This window comes from Spermophilus citellus (assembly GCF_964194105.1).
Source record: "Spermophilus citellus genome assembly, chromosome: 10".
NCBI classification, from domain to species: Eukaryota; Metazoa; Chordata; class Mammalia; order Rodentia; family Sciuridae; genus Spermophilus; species Spermophilus citellus.
The window spans coordinates 39911100-39932892 of NC_138197.1; the positions used below are offsets into that span (position 1 = coordinate 39911100).

Here is a 21793-nt window from a genome sequence, read left to right on the forward strand (position 1 = left end):
TTCTCCTCCTCCTCCTCCCTCCCTCCCTTCCTTTTTCTCTTGTCCTCTCCCTTTCCCTCTCTCCTTCTCATTCCTTCCTTGGTTTCATTTCATTTCACAAAAATATGGTTTCAGCATCTAATATCTGCAGAAAGAGATAAAACTGACTTCTTTTTTCCAGGTGAGAAAGACAAACCTTTTGAGATCCACTTTGTAAAATTTACGTTCTAAGCACATAGGAAGCGTGTTCCTCACACAGCTGTGTCAATGCTAAGTTCCTAATTACGGAGTTATCTTGCTGTATACTTTTGTGGGATGGATAAATGGGGCATGTGTGAGTGAGTGTGTGTTCCTGTGTAACAAAGAAGATATGTTCATCTACAAAAGACAGAGGACCCAATTGCCTTTGATGAGAAAAGAGTTACCTGTACCTGATGATCAAATAGAGTTTCCTCCGGTTCTGTCATATGAACCACATGGCAAAATCCAGTGGAGGAGAAGGGTGCACCAACACTCTTTACCCCACAAAGGAAGTGTGAATGTGATATGTCTTACAGAAACAAGCTCTCAACCCCCTTTTGATAACCCCGGAAGAGGCCTCATGGAAGGCTGTGAGGAAAGTGTGCACACAAGCAGCGCACCACATCTGGGACACTGGCATCAATCAGGCACAAGGACACAGTGAAAAGCAGCACAAAAGGACACTTGAGTTTTTCACAGTCTCCCTAAAATTAACCAGCAAGAAGATTCCCTCTGCATGTGATATGTATCTCCCTGAAAATCTCCAGTGTAAAGTAGATCAGTTTTCTAGGCAGAAAAGGACTGAGGTTGATCCTGCTGCAAGAAATACTCACTTCAGAAGGATGGGGCTGGTGGCCAAGAAAGGGGATTGAGTCAATGAGGAGAAGCCCTTGGATAGAAAGAACATAACAAGCCTGAAGCACAAGCTGTAGAAGACCTGTCAGGATGCTGTGAGCACCATGGCAAACTACCACAGACTGAACTTTATTTTGAAACAGTTCTGAAGACTGTAAGTTCCAAAAACAAGGTGCCCCTGAGCTGTGTTCCCTCCAAGGGTCTAAGGGACAGTCCATCCCTTGGCCCTTCCAGCTTCTGGTGGCTCCATGCTGTTCCCAGGGCCTGTATCCGCCCAATTTCTGCTGCTGCCTTCATATGGCCTTCTCTTCTGTGGGTTTTCTCCTTTTCTGTGTCAAATCTCTCTGCCATGTCATTGGATTTAACATCCACCCTGATAATCCAGGAAGATCTCACCTTGAGATCTTAATTACATCTGCAAAGATCCTCCTCCCCCCACTCCCCAAAACAGTCAACCTTCACAGGTTCTAAAGGTTAGGAAGTGAATATATTTTTTAGGTGTCACTTTTCAATCTGCTACAGGACCCAACAGAATAGCAGAGCTCAGAATGAGGAATCCCATATGAAAAGTCTGGATGTTAGGAGGCAAAGAGGGTGTGCAGGCTAACAACAACAACAACAACAACAAAAACAGAAGTAAAAGAGTTCCTGGATCCCTGTTGGGAGCCTAGTTGTCAGTATTGGATCATTGGCAGCCTAGGATTGGAGAGTGACCACTGCTAGTCCCCTTCAAGTGTTGGTTAGGGATTTCCTGTCCTAGTTAAGATGAATTCAGGAATTAAGGTTCAAGGGTATCTGTAACCCGTGCTTAAATAAAATCAGAGATTTTATTTAAGCTGGTTCTAATGGACAGATCTGGGTTTATTCTGGATCCATCTAGATGAAGGTCTCCTTGGCTGCACCTTGGCGGGAAGGAGGCAGGTAATGTACAGGGACAGCAGTTCATGTAAAGGGTCACATTGGCTCTGCCAAACAGGTGTCCCTTCCCACCCATGTATATTCTGTACCCTATATGCTCTGAGGATTTGGGGACTTTTACTCTCCTGCCATTTCCTCCAGACCTGCTACTGATCAGCTGTTACAAGAGGACTCCCACACATGAATCATACCCTCACAGTTTGCTCAGCTACCTGGACGTTCAACCCAGGCCCTCACTGCTAGTGCCCTGGCTAGATAATCATGTCTGCTGCTTCCCTGTTAAACTATTTTTAGGCCAGTATCCAATGGTTTGACCAAGACGGTCTGGGCCAGAACCAGTATGTGGCAGATTGGGTTTGAGGTTAGCTATCTCCTGCTGGCTTCAAGCCTAAAGTTAATAGGGCAAAGAAAATACATTTGTACAATGGAAAGCATGGCCTTACTTCCTCACAAATGCTTGAATACCATCCAAAAACTTTAGGGTAGTAGTGGTATAAAAAAAAATATATATATATATATATATATATATCACCAGACTATTTTTTTTTCTGGAATGCATATTGACTTATTTGTTTGTCGATTTAAAATTCATACCCTGATGACTTAGTCCATTTTATGCTCTTTTAACAGAATTCCACAGGCTGGGTAATTTAGAAAGAAAAGAAATTTATTTCTCACAGTTCTGAAGGCTGGGAAGTCCAGGGGCATGGAATCAGCATCTGGTGAGGGCTTTCGTGCTGCATCAAAACATGGCAAAGGGCATCAAGTGGTGAAGAAGCCCGCGCTCACTACAGAAAAGGCAGTGAAAGGGGAGCAAGAGAGCTGAGGAAGCTCAACTCACTTTTGTAACAGAGTCATAGCTGTCATAACTAAGCCACTTCTGAGATGGTGACACTGATCCATTCATGAGGGCTCTACCCTCATAACCTAATCACCTCTTAAAGGTCCCATATCTTGACACTGGCAATTCAACATGAGCTTTGGATGGGCCATTTAAACTACAACACATGCCTGTATCCCCAAAGGATAAAAAGTGACTTTTAGACTTTCTGGGACTTCTCAGAAACCAAGAATAATTGTTACTTAGAAAAGCCATGGGGTCCTCATTTAGATGTTCCATGGTCATCCTGACTGTAGATGATGGCTGTCCTCTTTGAACTAATGAGTTTGTTGATATTGAAAAGTTTCCTCTAGTTCTTTGAGGGAAAGAACTGCAAATACAGTTTGGTTGTCACAATGGTGGTCCAAATGTATGATGTAGGATGTAAGCAGATACCCGTGAGAGCCTGGTTGTGGGACAGCAAACCTTCTGTGGCTATAGCTGCCTCTGCCTCCCTGCAGGGCTCCTTCATTCTCTGGCCCCACTGACTCTACAACTGACCCTACAACTCACCCTCTCTCTTCTGGCAATGCCATGTCCCATCACCCAATGGAAGCTTAAGGACAGGGTTACTCTGTGCCCAGACTAAAATCAATTTGAAAGTCATTAGCCTATCCAAGTGGTGGAAATCACAATTATTGTCTATTTAAAGTAATTCCCCTAAAAGACTGTTAGAATAGTATCTATTATAACTCAATTAATTAGATAGCTAACTATTTAACACAGAAAAAAGCATTTAACTAGTTAAGCTCCTACGAGGTATAGAGGATGGTAAAGAAAGGCAATTTAACTGGGGAAAGCACTGGAATCCAAATAGAGTAGCACATTGTTTAGGGGTAGCAGCAGCCAGGAACATCATAAGGGCAAAATACTTAATTTCTCTATGCTTCAGTGGCCTCATTTCAAATAAAGATAATAATAGCATCATTATATAAGATAATCTATGCAATAATTCATTTGGCATTATGCCTTGTCTATAAGAGCTGAAAAATATTAGCTAAGATATTATTGTTGAAGTTACATTAAAAAAATAATAATGATTAGGAGTAATAGGGTTAGGTTAATTGGAGCCAAAATGCAATTAAATGAGAGGGTAGAGAATTGAGTAAGAAAGCAGGGGCAAGAGTGTTGATCCCAATCTTTAGCTATGTCATAACTCTGTCTGGAATTAGCTCAAAGATAAACATTCTGGCAGAATGATTTTAGAGCCAAAGATACCTTGGCTCTGTCACTTGATAATATGTGACTCTAGGGAAATTACTAAGTTTTTCAGAGACTTAGTGCCCTTATTTGTAAAAATGGGAATAATTACATCTTTATGAAGATTATACAAATAACACACAAGTGACATAGTTTATGTATCCGGTGCCCAGTAAACACATTCCCCTCCGTCACCTGGCCAAGGTCTTTCCCCTTCATACTGTGGTTGGCAGACTGCAAAATGAGAAGTCCATCTGGATAGGTGAGAAACACGAGGATCAGCATTGTGGATTCTTTATGCAGAGAAGAAAGAGGTTACCACCTTCCTTATACCCTCCTGCCACTGGAGCAGCTCAGTGAACAAATGTACAGTAGGGCTGCAAAATATTAGAACTTGCACCCCTTAGATATGGCATGTAGTGGAATAATTCTAAATGGAAGCCATCCAGAAAACAAGGAGCACAGAATCAAGCTTTCATGGAAATTTAACTCTGGACATTCTGGCTTGTACCTTAACATAAATAAAATCTCAGTACATTTTTTTGACCAAAAAAACCCAAAAAACTGAAGACAGTTTTTTTAAAGCTATATAAATCGAATGGCTACAAATATCTTTTCATCATCACTCAAGATATTTGTCATCTGATCTAAATTATATAGAAGATAAGTCATCTTTGATAGTCATACCAAATATTAGAACATTTCTTCATTGTAAATGTTACTTTGCTTGATGAAAACGTAATTACATTGAAGACAGTCTTCAAAATCATCTCATTTCTATTCTCAACATTATTGTTTCAGTGTCTGTATTATCTTTCTTTTTCTAAATTCATAGAATATACTTCTTCTCATGCATTACCATGCCAGTCCTAAGATTTCATTTTCCTTAGGTGTTTTGAAATAAAACTAATACAAATTTTGACATTATAAGTACACTTTCAAAATACTCTCCTTCTGATTTATATAACTGTTCCTGACACTAATATGCAGTTATATGTCATTAGTTACTTAAGTGTTTTCTATAATTATGTAAATTATGTTGACACTTTCTGGTAGGATGCTTACATTTTACTATTTTGTCATTTGCAAAGTTCTGAAGTATATCGGATAACCATTTTCAATCATTTTCAAATTAAACAGCTGTGAAAGGGTTCTTGCTGTCTCCTTGCTTTCTCTGTCTATAATGCCGAGCCTGCTGTTGACACAGGAGACGTCTATGCACATATCCCTTCTCTACTTCTCTCCCTATAGAATTTTGCTTTATAATTTTAATGATGACCATGTTATGGTCATTGACTTTCTGGAACTCACAGTCAGAGAGAGGGAAATACCATCAAGTACAGGTCCATGGTTTATAACAAAAGAATATGGAAACAAGTGTAATAATAAAGTATAAATATTTGCATGGCAGAGGAGAAAGTGACTAGCCATTCAGATGGGCCAAGGAAAGCTCCACAAAGGAAGTGATCTTTAGTTTGAGTCTTGAAGTTTCAGCAGGAGTTTGGTGAGCAAGAACATGGGAGAAAACCCTCCTGGCCAGATGCACAGATAGAGGCATGGTCAGGAAAAATGAGGAGCTGAGGATGCCTTGGATGCAGGATGCAGGAACCTTTGCATTAGCCAAGGACACTAGAGAACTGGGGTACACTTATAAAGGCCCTGAAAGTCATTCCAGGGCAGAAAAGTCAGCAAACACAGCTATCTTTACTATAAAAGAACTGGCAGGATCCAATTTTTCAGAACATAATGACATGATGTGGACAACAAACAGATGCCATCCTCTCAGCTGTGACAGCCTAGGAAGATAAATTCCTTCAAATCCATGGAAAGGAAAACAATTTCCTTCTATCCCAGTTACACTTAGTTCACATAGAAATGGATTCAGTTGTTGCTAGGTGGCCCATGAGGGTATGAAAAACACAAATACAGTGTTCTGCCCAATGTTTCAAGATATTTGAAGAAATCGTTGGGATAAAAATCACAACATTGTGACAAATGTTCCCATTTAATAATACAGAGCCCCAAGGAGGGCTGAGGTCTACCACACTTCTGCCATGTTGACACACAGTGACATGGTCCTGCCAAACATTGCCACATTAATGTGTGGGTACCTATTGCACTACCCTTCAGCCACGTCACAATGTGAACATTCTGTATATCCCTGAAAAATCTACAAATGGAGCTGGGCTTCTGCAAACCTCTGCCACAACTGTGTTTTAGGGTAGACGTGGTCCACCTTACTGAACCACACCAAGTACTGAGCTCTGAGGAAGTAGGTATTCTTAGCTCCGCTAGTGCCTGGGTTATAGAAATTGTCAAAAAAGGTGGCTGTAACAAGGGGAGAAGGTCTCTAACTCGAATTTTACTTAGGATCATAATGGCAAAGGATGCTGATGATGGAATAATAAGAGAGAAAAGTTTAAAAATGGGAAATAATAACAGAATCAATAAACTAATAATAATAATAATAATAATAAGAAGAAGAAGAAGAAGAAGAAGAAGAAGAAGAAGACGACGACGATGAAGAAAAAGAAGAATTAATGTATAAAAAATAGTGGCTTGGATAAAAGAAATATATGAAACCCTAAAAACAGGGAGAAGGAAATACAGGAGAGTATTGTTAAAATAAGAAAGGAAACTAAAAAGGAAGACAAATCAGATAAAGAGATATCATGAAATGGTAAACATAATGAAAGACAGATCTATACATACACACATGTGTATATGAATATGCATACATACATAAATGTATATTTATCTATATGCATACATATATATATATACTCACTCAAGAAGCCATTTGCCTTCCCTATATGCTTTTGAGTATTCTTGATCAATAGAGCTTTGAATAGATACTTTGAGCCCCAAAGTATCCTTTCTGCAGTGATTTGCTGAAGTGTTTAGGGTTTTATCTGGGGAAACCCAATGCATGAGATAAAACATTACTTATTGGTCTAAAGCACATCTATCTATAACTTCATTTTGCCAATGAGAGGGAGAAGTCATTTTCTAAATCTCAAGGAAACTAAGAGTAGGAAATTTGTTGTGATAGTCTCCAAAATTGTTTTGGCCATGAACTTTTCCATACACTCCATAAAGGCATCTCTGATGGCTAGTCTTAGACCATCCTAATTATCATGGTTTCTGGGAATAGATCTTCCATTGAAACTGAGATGCTTCAGGCAGATCTGGAGGGTCAGATGCATTTAGAACATGTTGTACATCATCATACAGAAAAGATGGAGACCAGCAGATAGATCCCTTCTTTTCTCAACTGTACGGGCCTGCAGGGAGGCCTACAATTGGTACGGGGCAACCCATTCATCGACATCACACAGGGGCAATCATCAAGTTAAATAGCAGTTATTTCCCTGCAAGACACAATGTGAACAACCCTCCAGCTCAGCCCTAGGAACACACAAGTGTGTGGAAGAACAAAGGGAGAGCCCACAGCCAAATACCACTGGGAAGAAAATGAGGCCATAATGCTCTAGTCCCCTCAGTGTGGGTACACAGGGGCGGCCCTCTAATAACACATCAAATAGGCAGCCCTGAGCTGGTGGGCCACCCAACTGCATCCAAAAGAGGTACCATGTATTCAAAAAAACACTAACATACCAAGCCCCTTATTTGCAGCCCAGGGTGTACTTGTGACAACCTTTTACAAATCAGGAGGTACACACGAAGTAATATTATTTCAGTAGGGAAACTGATTTCTGCTCCTGTGTCACAATTTAAGAAAACAAAAGAAAGAACTATCGATTCTAAAGATTTAGAAAATTAACAGGTACATGAGAACAGGATCGAAGGAAAGATGGAAGGTTTCAAATGGGCCTCTTACCTTTTTGTCACTCAGGCCAGAAACCTGGTCCACATATTCCTCTTGGATCATGAAGGCAGCTAAGTTGGCAGTGTAGCTGGCCAGGAAAATGACAGCAAAGAAGGCCCACACTGACACCATGATCTTGGAGGTGGTCCCCTTCGGGTTTTGCACAGGTACAGAGTTGTTGAACACTAGACCCCAGAGTAACCAAATAGCTTTGCCGATGGTGAAAGATGGGCCGCCTGGCTCTGGCAGAACAAAACAATGCAGACACAAAGTTAAGCCAGAATCACTAGTTGTATTTCAACCTACAAGTACACAGAGCTGGAAAGTCTCTGCTAAGAGCAGGGTAGCCCCTCCCTTAAGACTGAACCTTTATAATTTGAGAGACTGTTTCTCTCTTTTTTGGGGAGCCCCAGGAGGGCAGAAGAGGGTCCTTAAGAGAAAAACCAGGGTTCTAGGGTGTGTGGTGGATCTTTCTCCAACTGTGTTCCTGCCTTCATACCCAAGACCATCAGAATTATGTGGAAACTCAGTAACAAAGGCTAACTGTGCCACTATGGTCACATTTGGGTCATTGTGATCATTTTTTCCTAACTTGTATATTTGTATCTACCAAGGAAGCATTTTAACTTCCCAAACATTAGCAATAATTATATGAGGTCTTTTTCTAACCATTGTCATAAGCCTCCTCTGAGTCTATGCACATTCATATTGGATGGTTTTGAATGGAATTTTTGCTGATTATCCTTCAACCTCTAGCAGTTAGCATTCAATATTTCAAAGACAGACTTGACCCTATTCCAATGTCAACACTTCCCAGCCAATTTCCTATAGTAGTAGCTTCTGTGCACAAGAACATTAGGAAGGAAGTCATCAACTTCCGCCTGGCCACCTGCATCTGAAGGCAGATAGCTGTCTTTGACTTCCCTCCACCTGCTCTTTTCACAGATAGTTCCAGGGTATCTGTCCATGAATGTATGGTGGCTTCTATGCTAGCTCTGCTTAATGAGGGTAAAATCTTGCCTGTTATCTGGATCTCCATGCAGACAACGTGGCTCTTTCCACTGCAGAAACCAACATCTGCCTGCACAATTTTATGACATATTAACACAGGTCTTATGATGTTTTCTGTGTTCCTGATGGCATCTGCTCAGCCAACTACATCATCAGGGACTACACATGTTAAATCTGATATCTAACAGTGCATGCACATCTGTGCATGTGGACCCTATTTATTGAAACAGATATGTAACTAGAAAGTCATTTATAACCAAAGTTTTTAAATTGTAAAATGCTCTTGATATTTAAAGTGGCACTGTACTGAATTCCTTTGTGAAGACAAACAGCTTATTATAAAGTAAGTAATTGTAAGTTCTTGCTCTGAGTATAGTAAATCTGGATTTTTACCTTCTGTTTCCTCCCCACCTAAGAATGAGAGTGCACATGAACTTTAGTTATTGACATTGTCAACCTAACTACATACTCATGTGATTCTCAGACGTTTTCTTTATCAGGCTGGGCAGATCATGGTTTCTGAATGGCCCTTTAGCACAAGTGGGTCACCACGGATCGTACCACTGTGTGAAGACATGGAGATTTCCACCCCAGAATACATAAACCAACTCAAAAGGTAGGTTTGCACTTGAAATATGTCAGTGAAGTGCTGATTCACATCCTGGACTGTGAATTCAAAAGAATCATAATGGAAACTTTTATAAAATATGGTTGCCTGAAATCCACCCCCAGTGATTCTTTTTTTTTTCCTAGTAAATTTTATTTTTCATGAACAAAAATGGAGAAAAGATTTTGTAATCCAAAGTACTGCAAACAAATATTTTGCTGATAATATGAAGCATTTTTTGAGTTTAGTCTTAAGTATATTTTAACTTGAAAAAAAATAAACATTAAAATCTATCCATTATGTTTTGATAATATATGTATATTTGCATATTATAATATTTTGATAATAATTAAAATTTGGAAATTTCTAGAAAACCTAATTGTCATATTTTCTTTTTTTTATTGTTGGTCATTCAAAACATTACATAGTTCTTGATATATCATATTTCACAGTTTGATTCAAGTGGGTTATGAACTCCCATTTTTACCCCATATACAGATTGCTGAATCACATCATTTACACTTCCATTGATTTACACATTGCCATTCTAGTGTCTGTTGTATTCTGCTGCCTTTCCTATCCTCTACTATCCCCCCTCCCCTCCCCTCCTCTCCCCTCTTCTCTCTCTACCCCCTCTACTGTAAATCATTTCTTCCACTTGTATTATTCTTCCCTTACCCCTCACTTCCTCTTGTATGTAATTTTGTATAACCCTGAGGATCACCCAGTGATTCTTATTAAATTGGTATAGGTTGGGTATTATATTTTTTAAAATTTAATTTATTTTTTTAATTTGTTCTAGTTAGTTATACATAACAGTAGGATGCATTTTGGCACATTGTACACGAAGGGAGCACAACTTCTCCTTCCTCTGGATGAACATGGTACAGAGTCCAAAGCAGAGATCCACTATTTTGAAACAGAATGGTTGAAGCTCCATCCTAGACTGAGTGGATGAGAAAGTGAGGTCCAAACATCTTTGTCTTTTAAGTGCCCCATAGGGAATCCTTCTTAAGAAACTGTCCTCTTAGAGTATAAAATTCCAGGTTAGCAGACACATTCTAGAAGGATAAAACTCAGAGAAGAGAGACTATTTCTTAATCCTGGGGTTCTCAGGAAGCTTCAGAAGAGCTATTTACAGGAATCCCCTGTCCTCCTTTGGAAATCTAGCAAACTTTGAAAAAGTGTATGTGCTTCAAACATCTGGGTAGCCCTCTCATCTGTGGAACTACCTACCCAGGAAATTGCCCCCGGCCCCTGTCCACTGTAGCTATGGGTGAGAATTGGTCTACTCTGCCTATTTCATTCCACACATCCAACTCCTATGCTCGCTGGCAAGGGATGTTGATCTAGGACCATATACTTGAGAGATATTGTACGTCGGTAGTGATCCTTTGGCTCTGAGGAACTCTGCCAGTCACAACCACCTGCATTTACCTTGGGGCAACCTATTTTTCCTGTCCTTAATAAGTGTGTACAATCTGTCTTGTTAGTTACATCTGTTCCAACAGACTGTCCACAGCCTAAAGTCATCGAAAGCTTCCTGTTTCACTTTCAGAGTACCCACCTCTACTATCACTCTTCCCTTTCATTTACCTAGGGGTAGAACTGGGCTTAGAAATGATGTGAACCATAAGGGGGACACAGAAATTCAAACTAGCATCTTATTTGGCATATTTCTAAAGTGTCACCAGCTTGGTGATCTAGAAGACTGAGGGACTTTTTTTTTTTTTTTCCAGAAATGGAAAAACTAGGAAGAATATGGATCAGGGAAGAATCAGGGGGTAAGGAGAATTGGAATTACAAACTAGAAGAACAAAGAAAAATACTGGTTCCAGCTGGCCTTACCTCTGCCATCAGCGAGGCACCTGTTATAACCCACAGGGCTGAAGTATTCAAAGACAAAAACGGCCACGGCTGAGACGATGAGCAGCATCACAAACATCATAACCCATACGTCAGCACTGAATGGCTCTGGGAAGGGAGAGAAAACAGTGCTCAAGGTCAAAACAGAACAAACGGATGCTAATTATTTCACTTGGTCATGCAAACAAATATTTGGGGAGAACAAGAAACAAGTGTGCTGTATGCCTTCGTGATCCAGGAACTGGTTTAGGGAGAAATCAAACGTGCCTGGACAGATCTATCCCCCAGATCAGCATGTCAAGATTGCTTTCTTCCAAGCACAGGAGGAACACAGCCTCAAGCTCTTGGACCGTCTAATGTTTGTAGAGATAGTTTCTGCTACTATTGGATCCATATCTGTGTCTTTCAGTAAAAGGTATAATTGGAAGGAGTATGGTATGTATTGGACTGCCTTGGTTTACGTTTTCATCTATGTGTCCATACCACAAAGGGGAGGCCCGCCAAATCCTTCCCCAGTGCTTCTGAGACTTGCAGCCAAATTAATTCTCCACAGACTTAGCTACTATTTCAGAGTTGAATTAATTCAGTAATAATTATGTACAATAATAACCATCCTCTCTACCCCATTGTATCACTCCTCTTAAATTTTCCATCTAGATTTAATTTTTCAACCCATTTCGATGTGTTTTTTTTTTTCTATTTATTTGTGCTACTGAATATTGAATCCAGGGTCACCCTATCACTGGGCCACTGCCCAAGCACTTTTTCATTTTTTGTTTTGAGACAAGGTCTCATTAAGTTGCCAAGGTTGGCTTTGAACTTGCAATTCTCCTGCCTCAGCCTCCCAAGTCACGGGGATTATAGGTATGTGTCACCAAAATTTTGGGATACACTGGCCAGCTGATAGATTTTATTTGACATTTTATTTGTTAACATTGACTTCTATCCACATTAATATCAGTATCTGCAACAGAAGGAATTTAATAGTTGACATATTGTTGAATAAGTTGTGATTCACAATCACAATCTATCTCCTATTATCAGGTGACAGTGTTGGGACAAGACCAGGCAAGATAGTAAGAATGTTGTACACAGTTTTCTTTACTATCTTTAATCATTTTTGTTGAATCCCTTCCAGGTGAGCTGACTCTCTCTGGCTTAGAGGTGTCCAGGCACTAAATGCTCTGTTGCAGAAGCCATCTCTTGGAAGACCGAGACAAAGGGACAATTGCTATTCTTTCCCATGATGCAATATTTTCTCAAATGTGTCTCAAAATAGTTCTGGCCTTTTTAACTATCACATCACATTGTAAACTCATAACTAAGTGAATTAACATTCTGTTTTCTTCATCTTCCAAATCATTAATAAAGATAAAGTTGAGAAAGGGGAAAAATGGCTGAAAATTTGAAAGTACCTTTCTTCCTCTGAAACCTATTTACTATTGCACTTCCAAAAGAATTATAAAAGCTTGGTCACTTAATCAATTTAAAAAGAGCCTTGATAAAGCCCCAGAGCTTGACATACCCACTGTGAAATACAAAACCTTTCTATGGCAGTCAGACTTACGCATAGAAAGTAAAATTTAAAGCCTCTATATGATAGTGTATAGACTCTAATCCCACCTTGATTTCACTATTTATAAGATTGGGTAATAACTGAGTAAAAGAATCACCTCTGTGATTCTTCGATCTCTCCACTCCCGCTGCCCCGCCACCATTAAGCCCAGGGCATATTTATATCCAAAAAATACAACAAACACCTATATTAACCTTTATAATTTACAAAGCACTTTCACTATTTACTATCATGCATGATTCTTTTAGTGACCATTTCATTTGGGATTACCTTATCCATTTTACAGAAGAGTAAACCAAGAATGAGAGACAGAAGTCCTTTCCAAGTTCTTACATAGAAAGTGGCAGTTAGGTTATGAACTGAGGTTCTCAAGTTCATAACCTAACTGCCTACCACACTGGTTCCTGGGTTAGGGGTGGAATTCTGAGATGATCAAATGTGGATTAGAACACAGGCTCTGAAGGCTACATACTTGGACATAATCCTAGATCTGTCAGTTTTGGACTGAGAAACTTATGGAAAATTACTTAACCCTGTCTCAGATTCCATTTCCTAAGCCATAACATGGGTATAATTATAGTACCAATAAGTTATTATAACCAAACATGCATGATTAATACCTGACACATCACATATTAGGTGTTGAATAAATTTTGGTTTCTCTTACCCTGCAACTAACTCTTTCTCATCCCAAAACACACAATACCACACTTTGCCTAACATTTTTGTCTTTCCAGGGCTACTTGGCTCTTCCAGTTCAGAAACTGTGGTTAGTGCTCTACTGGCGGGGTTAGAATTAGAGTGTACTTTGTTTTTATCTTTTAATGTTCCAATCTCCTCAAATTGGAAAAATGCAAATAAATTGTATCCAGAAGCCATGAGAATTAATGCATATGCTGTGTATTATCTAATAACATTTCACATAAAACCAGCAGAGTCAGAATTTGCTCCACTACAAATAAGAAGATTAGCTAAGAAACTTCAATGATTTATATAAAATCTATGGAACCTATAATTCTACTTAGTGTTACATTAATTGAGTTAATTCTTTTTGGATAGAGCTTAAAGAAATGACAGTCACTGTCTATTCAACTATCCTCCTTTTAAATATGTTCACATCTCTTGGAGTGATTGTGACTTGACCAAGGGCTTACAACTTGTTTAGGACCAAACCAGGCTCCTGTCTTCTAGTCCAATGTTCTGTTTCAAGGTGACATTTAACTTCCCACCCCCTTGCTCCACAGCCCCTGCAAAAATTATGGGATATGAGCTCACCAAGGACCTCATATAATTGAAAACTTGGCCTTATCTCACCTAGTCTTATATCACATCTAAGGCTTTTGACAGTTAAGTGATGCTGGAGGGTGGGGAAGTAGAGAATGATAAGGGGAAGGATGGGTTGGGGTGGGAGGAAGCATCAGATCAGTTCTGGCTGAAAAAAGCCTCAGAAAATTCATGTGACAACAGAAAACCTTTTTTTTGGTAGCACTGAGCTCAATTCTTGAAGATAATTAAAAATAAATAGGTATTTCAATGATATCCAGAATTAGAAATTTTTAGAGCAGGAAGCAGCCTCAGAGAGAGGCTAGCTGAAATGCCTTCTATGGCGAAGGAAACTGAGTCCCAGGAGGGAGCAACTTTGCTCAAGGTCAGATGGTGAGTACATGATAAGAAAAGGACTCCTGTGGAGGCCTCTGATGACCAATGCAGGAGTGTTTTCTTACGAAGCAGCGTTATAATGCCTTTCTATTATTCTGGGTGTTCTTCAGCTTTCAGGTTTGAGAATAATCAATTTTGATGTCCTCAAAATGAAGTCCCCAGAGGAGGTAAGCTATTAGGAAACCAACTCCCGACTGAAAGAACCTGGCCATGTGCTCCTCCAACTATTCCTTATTCCAATTCCTGTCACCATCAAACACATCATTTACCTAAGAAGGCAGAAGGTGAGACAGTCCCATTGCTGCGTGACACCATGACACTGATGCCAGTCTCTATGAAGGGTACAGAGAAGTCAACCACCTCTGACCGCTCCTCATTGATGGTGAGCGATCCCACTGCCATGTAGGCCCTCTTCATGACCACCTGAGGAGAAAGACACCAAGTTCTGGTTAGAATACCCAGGAAGGCAAGGGCCACCTTGAGAAAAATACTCAGGACCCATCAGTGATGTTCTTCGTACAGTGGGAACAGTGCATTCTCTTTACCACTTCATATTTTACAAAATTCATAAAATGAGCCCTTATATGTGTAATAAGAATTGTAATGCATTCCATTGTCGTGTATTTAAAAGATAAAATCAATTTAAAAAAAAGTATTTACATGAAATAAAATAAATGAAAAATGGAATTGGCCCTTACTTTCGGACACTCACCTCTCCAATCATACCATTCCAGGTGCCGTTGATTTTCTTCCCATGCTTGCCATTGGTGACCAGGTAAAGGTCATAGGTGAACTTCACAGATTTAGAAATTTTCTTAAGGATGTCGATACAGAACCCCTTGCAGCATTTTTTGATGTATCCTGGCTCCTCATCTGTTTTATTCCTAGCCAGTTAAAGAAACAAAAAACAAAAGCAAGGTTTTGTACAAGAAGCACAGTATTATTCTTTGTCATTAAAACTCCAATTCTAAAGCAGGTCACCCTTCACAGCACAATTTATATCAAACCTGAGTGAGGAAATAAACCAGATCCCAGAACTGCAATATTCTCATTATCTCATTACATTGGGCCGTGCTTTCTCACAAATTTTAATGTTCCTTTGAAGTACAATACACATCAGGAAAGAGTACATATCCTTAGGGCTCAGTTCTGTGAATTTTCATACACCAAATTCACCCTTTCAGCCAGCTCCTGAATCCAGGTACAGAAAAGTTACCATTAAAAGGCTTCTTTTTCTCCCTTCCAGGCACTTCCTACCCTCACCAAAGAAAACCATTATCCTGACTCGTAACAACATAGATTAGTTTGACCTATTTTCAGAAATGGTTCTAAATATCAAAATTTGGGGATATACTGGCCCAAGAAAATATAGTTCAATACCAAGAATAAACCTAAATCTCTATAACCTTGAGATCCCAGGCACTGAGGTCAGGAAAGGCCAAAGAACCTTAGCATGCCTAGCAGTCATTCTCTCAGGTTATGATTTGGACAGAACCAGACATCAGACCACAGGGCTGCCAGCAATTCAACAGCTCATTAGCAGCTGAAAATTGGACATGGTGCCCAATTCATTCCTTGCTGCAGGTCCCAGGCCTGCCAGGTGCTAAGAACTGCAAAAAATCTGACTCTCTCATGCCACCCACAGCCACTGGGGGAGGTGCCATACTCAGAGATTATGCGTTTTTGGCAGGGGACTGTGTTCCTCATGCAGGTTCCACTTAGAGGGTCCACGCTTTCCACAATGACAAATGGAGCCTCCTCCAGGGTCACAATGCTTAGGTGGTCATCCTCTTGCTCTTCGGTCTCGGGACACATTCGGGGCCACACATAGTATTTCATCTGCAGGGACTTGTCTTTCCACTTCCCCACCTGCACATGGATAAAGAAAAGACTCAGAAATCACTGGCCATGACATATACAGTTTCCCGCAGCACTGTCTGAATCTTCCCAGGAAGCTGTTCAATGAAGGCAAACAGATTTAAGCATTGTATGTAATGGAGAGAATCCCTTTTAAACCATATGTTCAAAAGGAGACTACTGTGTCCCAAACCAAGAAAGGCAATACATTCATTGACTCACCCACTTACCAAACATTAAATAAGGACCCACTATGTGGTGGGTACCCTGCTAAGCCCCATAACTCAAAACAGCATCATTCTGTCCTTTATCAAGCTCATATTGAATGAAGGAGTAAGAAATGTAAACAACTGTTTACAACACTGTATGGTGAATAATAAAACTGAAGCCTGTACCAAGTGCAGGGAGCATGCCAATTTTCTGGATTGTGTGGCTGTCAGTTTTTTTTTTTTTCTTTAAACTTAACCATAATAAAGAACATGATAGTGAGAGCAGAAAAGAGTGTTGGAAAGGTCAACAGAATGACTGTAGCAAATGAGCTGGCAGAATGTGTTTTGGTTTGTAATGGAGGTCCAGTGACGAACTGTGCAGAAAACTAGATAAATCTGAACTGGAATAAAATGATAAGTTGGGATGAAAGAATATAGACACAGCTCACTTGAAGAAGGGAATATGGTTGGGCTGGTGATAATCTCATGGGTCAATGCAGAAATGCATTGGTATGAATCACATGGGTCTCTCTGTGAGCTGCCACATAAGGCCACACAGGCTGCATGCTGTATAACCAGGAGTACCATTTTTGTGACTCTAAAGTGAAGGGTGGATGTCCCCCAAATCATACACATGGTGATCCTGCTGCCAGTCATAATTAAATGAATGGTTCAGTTTTGAGAGCCATTCATTCCTATTGTACAATAGAATCTACATGACTTTGTTGTACGTTCTTGTTCTCGCTGTACCATTGCATTGAGTTTAATGGAGAACGAGGGAACACTTTTAAATTTTTTCTATAACCAGCATCTTCAATTATCACAAGAATTAGGAATCACAAGTCCCTTCATTTTTCCAACCTATGATTTCCTCTGTGCAGAATGCAAAAAAAAAAAAAAAAAAGGTGAGGTACCAGAATTACAAACTACTTAGTTTATTTAACTACAGAAATCAATAAGAAGCAACAAATTGACAGCACTTCTTAAATTTTCAAGCAAATAGGCATGGGTTTCTCTATAAATGCAAAACTCCAACTCCTTCTTTTGTTTCTGCTTTTGTCTGCACTTAGGTTTCTACCTGACACCTTCTCAGGTGTGGTTAGCTCCTCTCTCCAGTTTGTCCCAAGGCATGATGACTTCCATATTCAAATTAGGCCTGAGTAGCCACTACCTTGTTTTATTGCATTGTTACAACATGGGCAGTGATTGAGTGTCCTGGGTTGCCCTGTTTGGCACCTGCATAGTTTTTCTCTGGCATTAACCCTGGTATGGGTTGGTTTTCATCCAACTGTGTAAATGAAATTTTGCTTCTTTGTTCAGAATTATGCACTGAACCAAATGTTTGGCTTTCCTTTATATATACAGCTGCAACTTACCCTACAATGGGGTTATGTTTCATTAAGCTCATCATTAAATTGAAAATATCATAAGTTGAGAATGCATTTAATACTCCTAACCTACAGATTATCAGAGCTTAGCAGTACAGCAGGCTGCAGGGTCAGTTCTCCTTGTGATTCTTGTGGCTGCCTGGGAGTTGCAGGTCCCTGCCACTACCCAGTTTCATAAAAGTATTGTACACATATTGCTAGCCCTGAAAGAGATCCTAAATGGTTTCTATTGAATGTACTCTGCTTTTGTACCATCATAAAGTCGAAAATCTATAAGTCAAGCCAACAGAAATGGTAAGGTAGGGATTCCCTGTGTAGTCTTCTTTGTACTGTTGTTCTTGCTTTGTTCCCTGTTTTTCCTTCTATTGCTAAGACTACTTATTTCTAAAGAAGAAATTTCCAAATGGCTTCTGAGACACATGCAGATATTAATGCCCTCTTCCAGTGGAGCTCGGTAGAGAGGAGACCCACCCTGGGATCCATGATGTTGGTTCACCTCCATTCCCAAGGAACCATATCTGCCCCTGTGGCCAAACCAGTAATATATTCTGCGTGTTCAACAATGTAAAAAAACCTTGGCAATCCCTAAACAGGTATTTTATTTTATTTTTAATTCTCCTCACATTGGCTTACCAGTAACTTTTGATATTTTTTCCCCTTTTAAATCCAAATTTATTTTTCTGCCTTCATTGTTACCAGCCTAGCCCAGAGTAAGTGGTCTAGCATCCCATTCTGGAATTATCTGAGGAAGATGCCAAATTACACAAGGTTCCCCCAGAGTCCATCGTGATTTGCTGCCACATGACTTTCTGAAAACACAACTTTGTCATTGTACAGTTTATATTCAAACTTTTCAATGATCTCTCACTGCTCTCAGCTGTGCAGCCATTTCACCTGGATGATCCAGGTCTGTGCATTGGGCCTTATGTACCTTGATATCACTATTTTAATTCATGAATCTTTTGTTCAACTCAGATGTTGTTGGTATTACAAACTAACACAGGTTAGTCAAGAACACACTGCAACATTCTAGCTGCCGTTTATTTTCTAATAGACTATCTACAGAGAAAAGATTTTGCAAACAGCATTTTGGGAAAGTTTCTCCTGTCATTCTTGTGAACAAGATGAACTACAACATGGACTATTGAATACTTTCATAGGTTGGAAAAGAGTTTCAAAATCTACATCCAAAAAGAAAAGAAAAGATTGTTTAATGAACCAAGGCCAACATGAAAAGAGGTCTTTAGTGACAACGTAAGGAGATACCATTCTTAGAAGTGGCCTGTTAGTGTTTTGTAAGACAAAATAGAAGTCATGCTCACAAAATTGCAGACAACACAAAGTTAGAGGGGATATAAAATATAATGCATTGCTGAAGCAAGTTGGGAAGAGATACTAATTAACTGGAATAATGGACTGAACCAAATGGAATAAAATTTATCAGTATTTGTGCTTAAAGAATAGCATTTCGATTTTTAAAAACACAATTGCACAGTCCTGACAAGGAGATATTTCAATCAACAACAGCCTATAAAAGCTATGACAATAACCAAATGTTGTATTTATAGACAGAGTTTAGTGCATGGGGTGAAGGGAGGGCACAGGTGATTCTACCCTACTCTGTTTTCATCATATCACAGCAGGAAAACTAGGTTCTCATCCCATAATTCTGTGATCTACAGATGCTTAACTGTTCACACAGTTCTCTTCTAGTGCATTCTTTCCCAACTTACTACCATATTAGCTGGATCATATCTTTGCCTCATATCCACTCAGCCCAATCAGCAATGATTGCACACCAAAACTGCTGGGCACTGGGCTGAGTGCTAGAGATAACAATACCAGGTAACATTTAGCAAGCACTTAGATGTACTAGGCACTGAACTTGTCCAGTGATCTCATTAATCACCATACCTCTGAGACAGAATCCCAATTAATGTCTCATTTCTACAGAGGGTTTTGTCAGCTTTCCCGAGATCTCAAGATAAGTGGGTACTGAGCACAACAATGTCAGAATTTGAAACTGAGAGCCTGACTCCAGAGCTTGGGCAACACCTACTTTGCTGCCCTGCTTCTCTGACAATGAAGGAGGAAGATGTGGCCATATCCTTCCAGCACAGACTAGATGGGAAAGACACTGTCTATTGACAATAATATCAAGTTAGGCTTAAAGTAATCACCCTCATATAAGGAATAGACCAGGACTTTGGCATTCAGAGTAGAAGTCATCATTACTGAAAAGATGAGGGAAAAGCCTCACAGAGACCCTTATCTTTGGGCTGGGTCTTGAAATTTCAGTGGTAACTCCTTAGGGAAAGTTCTTTATCCACTGCATTAGCTCTGTTCTCCTTCTCCTTAAAGACTGCTCACTCAAGTCAGATAATCTTTAACAGTCTTGGCAGCCAACTGGATTGTGCTCAACCCTCCCCAAGTCCTTGTTCAATGGTGTTGGGTTGGTGGTTTGGAAGTGCTAGCACCATAAAATTGGCAAATAATAGAGGTCCATCAGGGCTTCCTCTGTCCAATTCACTTCCAGTTGTTAAGCTTTTATCAGCTTGCCACTGCCCAGAACAGCCAAACCACCTTCTATAATGATTTTTTTAAAAAATTTCTAGGTGACTTGTTTTCTAAATGAAATTCCAAATGTGTCTCTAAGTATTCCAGAGGTGGTGGATACATTTCTAAGTCCCTTATTCTCAGTTTATACATGTGTAAAAATGGGTGGGTGGGTTTCTCCAGTGCTTTCCACATAATTTCCTAACACCATGATCCCTTCAGGGCAGGGGCTTGTGATAGCCTTTCTACAGGTGAGAAGAAGGTCTCCTATGGTCACTTCCTTAAGAAAGGAAAAGATTCATTTGTCTTAGGCCATGATTCTTTTTTTTCCTCAAGGATGATTTCCATGAGAGGGTAAGTTAGCAAATTCATGGAAAACTGAAAGGAGAAACTTTCGGGGGAAAAAAATAAAATCTACTATGAATAGTGGATGAATAGATAGATTCATGGTACCAATACACAGGACTCATCTTAGTGGAAATACTGAGATATTTACCTCCAATTCTGTCCACCCCCCCAACCCCTGCCACTTTTTTTTTCCTTTTCCTTTTTTTCTTTCTTTCTTTTTTAAAATTTACTTTATTTTGTGGTGCTGGGGATCAAAACCAGAACCTTGTGCATTTTAGGCAAGCTTCTCTTCAGATTCAACATAGAGCAAGGCAGATTATAATTGATAAATGATTGAAATTAGATTTTAAAAGGGACATATTTATGTAGAAAAACGAGATGTTTCAAGCAATTCTTTCTTCAAGGAGGAGGAAATATGATAAAAATATTATAAATGGAAAAGTTTGGAAGAGCAATGAACAATAGTAAATAAAAAAAAGAGGCCTGAGACGCTGAGAGGAAAAGTGTTGAATGCTTGTCTCAAGAGTCTAAAGTGGCATGAAGATGCAGAGAGTAGTAGGAAATGAGATTAACAGCAGATATTTTAGAGACAATCCAGTGTGAAAAATGGAAAAAAGAATTTATAGTAAAGATCAAAATATAATCAGGAAAAAATAAAACCTTAAAAAATAATGAAGAAAGGGTCTGTAAAGCACTCTGCATTCCTTGGAGACAAACACTAAACAAACATCATTACCTCAAGCACATTTAACAGAAACATCTGTCTATAAAAAATTCAGTTATCTGCCATTTGAACATTTGAAAGGATCTCTTGAGGACTGAAATCATCCTTCTCAAGAGAGAGAGAAAAAGTCTTTGCTTAGTTTTCTCTGAAAAACACAGTCATGTTTTGACTGTGTTTGGTTCTCCTGATATAGGCTGAGCACCTGTTCAGCTGGGAAGTTCTCCTTGGAAGCACATTTAGTGGCCCATGAGCCTCCTCTTATGAAAATTCTGGGGAACCAATCTGTGGTGATTTTAAACTTCAAAGTCCT

At 39.6% G+C, this 21793-nt stretch overlaps 1 protein-coding gene across 1 annotated transcript in view; it reads right to left on the reverse strand.

Annotated features, from left to right (window-relative positions):
- The window catches only part of GRIN2B (glutamate ionotropic receptor NMDA type subunit 2B), a gene marked incomplete at both ends in the record, with an annotated part of 281951 nt that overhangs the window by 33612 nt on the left and 226546 nt on the right, over positions 1-21793 (reverse strand). Inside the window, 5 exons of the mRNA XM_081311861.1 lie at positions 7695-7924; positions 11149-11274; positions 14671-14824; positions 15114-15285; positions 16068-16270. Of these exons, the coding sequence (XP_081167987.1) occupies positions 7695-7924; positions 11149-11274; positions 14671-14824; positions 15114-15285; positions 16068-16270 (885 nt within the window). The remainder of the gene's footprint in view (positions 1-7694; positions 7925-11148; positions 11275-14670; positions 14825-15113; positions 15286-16067; positions 16271-21793) is intronic.